This window comes from Leucopleurus acutus (assembly GCF_964270905.1).
Source record: "Leucopleurus acutus genome assembly, chromosome: 19".
Classification (NCBI taxonomy): Eukaryota; Metazoa; Chordata; class Mammalia; order Artiodactyla; family Delphinidae; genus Leucopleurus; species Leucopleurus acutus.
The window spans coordinates 24,738,943-24,747,144 of record NC_139161.1 but is presented as its reverse complement, the minus strand read 5'-3'; the positions used below and the strand labels follow the sequence as shown (position 1 = coordinate 24,747,144).

Below are 8,202 nucleotides of genomic sequence, written 5' to 3'. Positions count from 1 at the left end.
CTAAGAAGGCCAGAGCAGACTGGTCGTTAGGAATAACCTGCAGGTGTCTGTTGACTTCTCCTTTTGTCCCCCACAGCTGAAAAGACACCCCCTCTTTATTGAACTCAAAGAATAGAAGTTGATCTAAGACCCTCGGGTGGCTTTTTTCTTTTCTTTTCTTTTTTTTAACATCTTTATTGGAGTATAATTGCTTTACAATGGTGTGTTAATTTCTGCTGTGTAACAAAGTGAGTCAGCTATACATATATCCCCATATCTGGTCCCTCTTGCGTCTCCCTCCCACCCTCCCTATCCCACCCCTCTAAGGTGGACACAAAGCACAGAGCTGATCTCCCTGTGCTATGCGGCTGCTTCCCACTAGCTGTCTGTTTTACACTTGGTAGTGTATATATGTCCATGCGGTGGCTTTTTTCGGATGCGTTGATTGACATTCCCCTGCTGGCCTAAGACCATCTAATCTGACCTTGCCCAGTTTGCTGACTGAGGGGTGCTGGGGATGGGTCAATGGAGGAAGGTCAGGGACAGGACTGGGGAGGGGCGGAGGGCCTCACTGCAAGCCTGGGAACTCCTTGAGGACGTCACAGGTTTTCTTGTGCATGACCTCGCGCAGCTTCCGAACCCGCCGGGTGCTCGAGGCCCCCACGAAGCTGTCGGGCCGCAGCATGGCCATGCCGCCGTCCACCTCACCCATGATGATGAGCGGCGTCTCGCCCACCGTCACGTTGGGGCAGGGGCAGGTCCAGTCCACGTGGAGCAGAGTGACCTCCAGCGGCTCCCGGCCCAGGAACTTGAGGCCCATCTTCTCATCCTTTAGGACCTCGTCCACAGTCACCAGGGCGCGACCTGAGTCGGGCTCCTCTGTCAGCTCAGAGATTCGGCCCAAGATGACAAAGTCGCTCCGACAGAAGCTGGTGACGAGCTTCTGCCTTGGCTTGCAGGCCCGGCAGCGCTGGTTCCCCCGAGGGAAGGGGCAGGACTCCTCGCAGGCCTCGCGGCTCTCAAAGTTGTTGCCGTTGCCCTCACAGCCGCCGTAGACAAAGGACTGGCACTGGCCCGTCTGGCTGTTGTAGGCCCAGCGGGGCTCGTAGGCCTTGCAGGGCCCCTGCAGGGGGGGCAGGCTGCACACGGCCAGCGGCCCGCTCACGCAGGCCAGCATGCAGGCCCCGTAGGTCTCAAAGTGGTTGCGGTTGCGGTGGCAGTGGCCGAAGGTGAAGGTCAGGCAGCTGTTGGCCTGGGCGTCGAAGTACCAGCGGGTCTGCTCCTCGCCGCAGTCCTCACTGTCAGGGGGCTTCAGGCACTCGGCTGCGGGGAAGGCTGTGCCGTTCAGGCTGCTCTCCTCGGTGGCCGAAGGCCGACCCCCCCGCACCACCGACAGCGGGAAGTCAGCACGCAGGACGCCGGCGGCGTTGCGGGCCGTGCAGGTGTAGATGCCGGCGTCCTGGGGCTGGGCGCTGTAGATGACCAGCTGGGCGATGTTGGTGACCACCACGTTGCCGCGCACGTGGTTGGGCCTCATGACCACGTTCTCCCGATCCTCCAGCTGCTTCTCCCAGGTGATCTCGGGCCGGGGCCGGCCCACCACATCACAAAGGAAGCTCACTGTCTCACCCACAGTGACCGACTGGTGCGCAGGGTAGTTGAGCAGAGCTGGGGCTGCTGTGTCCAGCCCGGGGGTCTCTGGGGGGGCCGTGGTGGGGTGCATGGTGGTTTCGGGTGGTGGGGGGCTGGTGTTGGGCCAGGTGAAGTGATAGCGGCAGGTGACGACAGCCAGTGTGATGCCCTTGGAGCAGGCCTCGGCGTCCATGTAGCAGCGGTTATAGTAGGTGAGGCCGTCGGAGGCACAGGTGAAACTGGGCTCCTTCTCACAGCGGTCTCTGCACTTGCACACGGGCTGGCCGTCCCAGATGTCACATTCGGAGCCCTGCTGCAGACACATGAAATGGTCGCACGTGGCCTCCTTGGGCATGCCCACGGGGCCCTTCTTCCCCTTCACGTCCATGTAGCGGGCCGCCACACAGCTCTTGGTCCCACACACGTTGGGGCAGCACTTCTCATAGGTCTCACACTCCTGGGGAGAGCCAGATGGAGAGGTCTGAGCAAGGAGGAGAAGGAAGAGAACACAGGCTTCCCCCCACCCTCCCCCATGGTCTCCAGGGAAGGGAACTAATAGGTGCTCACCTACCATGAGAAAACCATTTCGATAATACTAATAGCTAATGTATTCACCCACTATTTGCCCAGCCTTCTTCTAAGAACATTTATATCTGTCAGCTTATCTAATGCTCATCACAATGGGTACAACCATCATTCTCACTTCACAGGTAATGATAACTGAGGCACAGAGAGACTAGGTAACTTGCCCGAGGTCACACAGCTAGCAGTGTGGGAAGAGGAAGGTCACATACTGTAAGAGGGAAAGTCTTCCTACTACCATGAGATGAGATGAGGATGCAGAAACTAAGAGAGGAGCCGCTCAAGTCCACAGAGCTGGGAAGTGGTGGGAAAGGGCTTCAAGCTCCAGGTGGATGGGATTCTGATGAGGTATTTTTCTTCTATATCATATTGTTACCGCCGTGAGGTGTCGACTGCAACAAACGAGCCTGCCTTTTTTTGTCTCTTCCAATGGGGATGCCCTGGCCAAATGCTAAGAGGGAAAAGTCGGACACCACGGGGACAGCTCTTCAAGGCTGTCCACATACACATCAGGAACGGCAGCTCTGATGCTGGCCCATGTTCATCCAAAGCCTAGAGGAAGGGCAGGCAGGACAGGCCCAGGACACCAGGTCTGGCCACTGTGGGCTGTGCCAGTTCCAACCTGTGGGACATTGCACGGGGAAATCCACGGGGGAAAAAAGTCCCTTTGTGTGGCAAAGGTCAGCAAGGCCATCAGCATGGACTTGCCAGGCCGTGTAATTCCCTCTGATTCTCTGTGGAGCCACATACAGCATTAGTTTAATTCCTCAAAATTAGCAACACGCTCTGGGGCCGACACAAACAAGGATTTCACGTGGTGTTTTCGCTGGGATGTGGGCAGTGCCCCTAATCCTGAGCCCTGCTCGTGGCTCTGGGAGCTGCTCACCACCAGGGCTGGCCTCGTGCGGCTCCAACTTTCCCTTCAGCCCCTGTGACATTCCACATCAGCTAAGGGCTACGTGGAGCCTGCCTGCCCGACTTGTTTACTGTTTTCCCCTCTCGGCTCAGAATGGGGACTTTGTTTTGCAGCCCTTGCTTGGCATAGGCTTCTAGGCCACACCAGGGAGGCTCTGGGACAGGGATGGACAGATCTCAGAGCTGGGGTCTGCGGGAGAGGGACCCAGCGAGAGGGTGAGAGGAAGAGGGGGCTGAGTAGCAGAGAACCTGCTCCTTGCCGGAGGGCCCTTCAATTCCTTAAAGACTCTGGCCCCGGAAGCTCCTTCGGGACTCAGAGGTCCAGGAAAGCCTGGGTCCCTGGGGACCAGGGGAAGGTATTTCTGGGCACAGAAAACCTGGAGGGAATTTTTAGGACAGTTTTTGCTTAAAGGCTCAGAACATACCCGTAGGCTGTCCATATCCCCAGCCCCATGGAGGTGCCTTCTCCCCAAGACACACAGAATCAGCAAGAGTCTCACTGTCTCCGAGCTGCACCTGATTTTTCAGACCAGCCTGTGCCAGTGAAGCAGCCTTGCCCGCAAACGTGGCCAACGAACAGCACGACCTCAGCTGGATGGGGACGCTCCACCCCTCCCTAGTCCTTACCTTCTTTCCCTCGGCTCCGCCGCTGCTCCCTGCCAGTGAGAGGCCTGGATCGTCCCGTGGGCACTGTGAGGGACAGGCCGCTCTCCCCAGGGCCAGCCTATGCTCTCGTAGGTTACATGCATTCGGCAGACGGAGCATCATGGTCTCCCATGGTCCCTGGTGATGACCAACCCAGCCCGAGCCCCAGGAGCTGCCAGACTGGCAGGACGCATCTCTGCCCAGGCAGGCGTCAGGTACCAGCAGGAGCTTCACCCCATGGGGAAGTGACGGGAACAGCCCTCGGGCTCAGGAGCTGGGAGGGAATTGCCCTAGAACCAGGCCTGCCCTGAGTGCTGGGAGGCGCGAGGGATTTGGCAGGTTGAAACCTAGTCTACGTGCCCCCTACGGACACCCAGAGAGTCTGTTCAGATCCACTCCTGCCCACCCTCCCCATCAGCCTGCTCTGATCTCAGGGTCAGGGTCCAAACCCCCGGGGAAGTGGCCCAGAGGCCGGATGAAGCCTCAGCTCTGTGGTCAGATGGCTGCGGGGTGCAGGCCCACCCTCCCCTCCCTGGCCATGGAGCCTTGCGCTGCCTATTGTGGGGTCCTGAGTTCCACTCTCACCTGTCGACAGGCCGCGGGTGGGTCACGCCAGTCTCTCTGATGTGCCTGGCATAGTGCTGGCTCAGAGCAGCCCTCCGCAGACATGAGACCAGGAATCCGAAGATTCCCAGCCCCTGAGAAACTCTGACACCACGCCCACCTCTTCTTCCAGGCCTCGAAGTTAGACAGACATCACACCCTGTTTATCTCCATGTGGCCCGGGGCTGGGCTCCTTCACGTTCCAAGTCGTTCCCACCACCCAGCTCCCACTCTCCCTCGCTAACAAGACCACGTGGCCTGTCTCAGGCTTCCAGATTCACACTCACCTGGTCCGTCTCACACTCCCGCTTGCAGGTGCTCTGGGCATCCACCCAGAGGTTGGGGTTCATGTCGTTGGGGCAGATGCCAGCGTGAGAGTATCGGATGGGCGGCAGTGCCAGGCCTCGCGGGGGCGCCCCCAGCAGCAGCAGCAGCAGCGCTGCCATCTGTCCCCAGCAGGACCGGGAACAGCAGCACCCCGGGGCCTGCATGGTGGGGTCTGCGGCGCCCAGAGACCTCCCCTGAGACGGCGCCAGGGCTGGGCCCCCAGGGCCTTGTGCTGTTCGGGGGGCTGCAGCACCTGCCCTGCCCACCCCAGCGGGCCTCCTCGCCGCCGCTAGGGCTGTAGCTGCCGAGGCTGCCTCCACCAGGTCCGTGGAGCCCGCCGGGCTGTGCAGCCTCAGATGAAGGGGGCTCCCTCTCCGGAGCGTGCAGGGAGAGAAGCTGCACGGGGGCCAGAGCCTGGATTTATGTCCTGGGCGCGCCACCCGACTGGGAGCAAGCTAACCTGACGCCTGTCACAGGCAGGCTGCCGGCTCCTCTGTCCTGGGGCTGATCACAGACTTGTTGCAGAAGAGGAAAAAAAAGCTGGAAGCAGTTTAGGCGGCGTATCTGGCACGGTGGGACACCTGCTTGTTTTTGACTCCAGGAGGCCTTTAACCCCTTCAGGGGCCAGAAATGGCATGTGCTTTGGGGGAGCTGGCTCTGGGACACGCAAGCTCACTGTACTGCACCAGGAGGCGTGCTTCCCCTCCCCCCACCTCTCGGCCGGGCCCCCTCCTCCCCTGGGCCACCTCCGAAGAACACACACTCGCTTGTTACAAGGAGGGACCTGCAGCCGCAGGGTTAGCATCGCCGGCCCGATAGTGCATCTGAGAGCAAATGACGTGGAAAAACAACAAGTTCACGGCCATTCCAGGGCGGGCCTGAGCAGCCTGTGTGCTGTGTAAGCTGACTCCCACCCCAGCACCAGGTCCCAGGGTGGGGGGCGTGCGGACAGCTCCCTATCTCTCTGTCCCGGCAGTTTGCATCTCAAGTTCCAACTTCGGGGAATTTTCCCCAAATCATTCCAGAGACACATACCAGATATGCTCCGGCTCCCCCCGGCTCGGGGACGAATCACATTCCTACTCCTCGACTGACACACTCCCGGCTCCAAGAGAACCTATGTGGTCACAGTGTCTTGGGACAGCGCTGGGCAGCCCAGCCGCCTCGCTAACGACCATGAAGGCTGCACTCAGGGAGTGCCAGTCAGCTCTCGTCCCCCTGATTTACTTTACGAAGGAGAAGGTCACCCCCGGTGAGCAGCGGTAGGACGACTAATTGTTGCTATTTACTGGGGCCTTAATGTGTGCCAGGCTGTGTGTATGGTCTCATTTAATCCTCACAGCAAACTGTACCTTCATGTTAGATTTGAGGAAAAGACACACAGAGAGTGTAAGCAACTTGCCCATGTCACACAGCTACGTGACCCACCATTGATGCAGGGACACCAGCTTGTGGGGCCTTTGCAGAGCACCCCTCCCCGCCCAGCTGTCAAAACTGCTGTCGATGTGCAGCCCCAACTCTGGTCTTTACAGGCTGGACAAGAAGTTTGTGAAACATCAAGGGCTATATCTGTGGAGGGGACAGGAAAAGAGCCAGAGCCTGCCATGGAATGGGGAAGAGAGAGGTACCTTTTCAAGACCAGCTGCAAAGGATGTGGGGAGCAGTAACTGAGTTGCTACGTCCCAGGGGCAGTCGATGGGGTGGGGCCCCACTTATTTCACAGATGGGGAAACCAAGTGCCGAGCCCTGACCCGCTCTCCCCCTCCGGCTAGACCTCACCCTCCAGTTGGCCTGTGAAAGGGCAGCGACCCTCTTTCCACCCTGCAGACTTTGCTTCTTCCTCGTGGGCGGCGTGTTGCCTCCTCCCTGCCTGAGCCAATTCCTTCCCGTCGTGTGGGTCATTCTGCAAGATCTGTCTTTTCTGCTTATGTCAAAGAGTTAATGAAGGGTGTCAGATCCTAATCCCCTAAATTATTGGAATAAACTTCCCTCCGAGGCCGGTCCCAGTAATGAATCCAGACAGCGGGCGGCGCCGGCTGCTTTGAATTCCCTGTAATTTCATAAACCCGTGTTCCAGCTGCCCAGAGTCGGGCCTCTGCACAGCACTTGGTGAACATGGTTTGTGCAGCCTCCTTGGATATCACAAAGGGAAATGGACGGTGACACACTTCTGAGCAGGACTTAGAAAAATTGTCACAGCCCCATTACATGAGACAGTATCCGGGGAGAGGAGGCTGATTTCTGGGGAGTCACGTGAGACCATTAGGAAGCGGGGGAGCAGGGAGGGGTACGGACCAGAGGTGGTGGTGGGGGTCGGAAAAGCAGGGAACCTTGTCCATCCTACCCGATCCTCCGCCCAGTTTGATCCTGTCGAGAGCCATGGGCCTCTCCCTGCCCGGGCCCCACTCCTGGCCATTCTGCTTTGAGAACTCTCAAAACAGCACTGGGGAAGAAGGGGCCCTAGAACACTCAGCTCTCCCTCTCAGCCCTTCCAAGTCTCCCACCAAAACACAGCTCAGAATAATAAATAACATCTGATCAGGGCTTGGCGCCTACACAGCACTTTCACCTACATCGTCACGCTGACCCTCACGCCAGCTCCGGAGGGAGAGAGAGGAAACCGAGTCACAGAGAGGTTAGGTGGGGCTGCCTGGGGCCCCCGAGGCTCACGCCTCCCCTCTCTGACCCCTGTCCTGTGCTCTTCACACAACCCCATGCAAGCTTCCGGCCCCTCCAGAAAGGCCCCCGCTGGCTGCCCCACCAGCCCAGCTTGTTTATAAGCTGTTCTGGGAGTGCTTTGAAGTCTTCTCCTCCTGGGCCCTCCCTCCCACGGTCCCTGGATCTGGCTCCCTCTGACTCTGTCTCCCTCACTCTCTTCCCTGGAGGGTGGCATGGAATGCACGCTCACCAACTCCCCGCGACCAAAGGAGGGCTCAGCTGTCCGTTCCCACCTACGCAGGCCTCTGGGGAATGGAGATGGGCTGGGTCAGCCTGAGCAGCGGCCTGAACTTGGGGGGGTTCCCCTGCTTTTCACCCTCCCCAAGGACATCAGGCACAGCTCCGTCAGGAAGAGGGCTGGGTCCTGACCTCGTCTCAGAAGAGCCCCACCACTGTGGGAGGGCAGAGGGCCCATGGACCCTTCACACCCTCCAGGACGGGTTCAAGGCCTACTCTAGGTGCAGCCAGTAGGAAGTCACCCAGGACAGTGAACTCCGGGTGACCCTTGACCTCAGGTTCACCATTAGCCGAACAAGTCCCGAACCGCTAGAGTATTGACAACACACGGACACTGCTTCCTAAATGGGCCAGGTCTCTCCCCTCCAGACACTTCAGCCATAAACGTGGTGGAGACACCTGGAGATCCACAGGGACAGCATCTCAGATGCCATGTCCCTCATGCACAGACCAAACCTCTTACCTCTTGAAGCGTCTCCTCCCTCTCCCTTCTTGATGTTTTTTAAAGCACCTACTCTGTGCTAAGTTGTGGGTACATAGGGATAGACGGCAGTCCTCATCCAC

General features: G+C 58.9%; 1 protein-coding gene across 1 annotated transcript; it reads right to left on the bottom strand.

The window, feature by feature from the left end:
• Nucleotides 1-547: 547 nt before the first annotated feature.
• WFIKKN2 (WAP, follistatin/kazal, immunoglobulin, kunitz and netrin domain containing 2) lies at nucleotides 548-4,847 on the bottom strand (the record flags this gene model as incomplete). The annotated part of the gene is made up of 2 exons (XM_082859853.1): nucleotides 548-2,068; nucleotides 4,644-4,847. The coding sequence occupies 2 exons, from the start codon at nucleotides 4,845-4,847 to the stop codon at nucleotides 548-550; spliced, it is 1,725 nt and encodes a 574-aa protein (XP_082715979.1).
• Nucleotides 4,848-8,202: the final 3,355 nt, after the last annotated feature.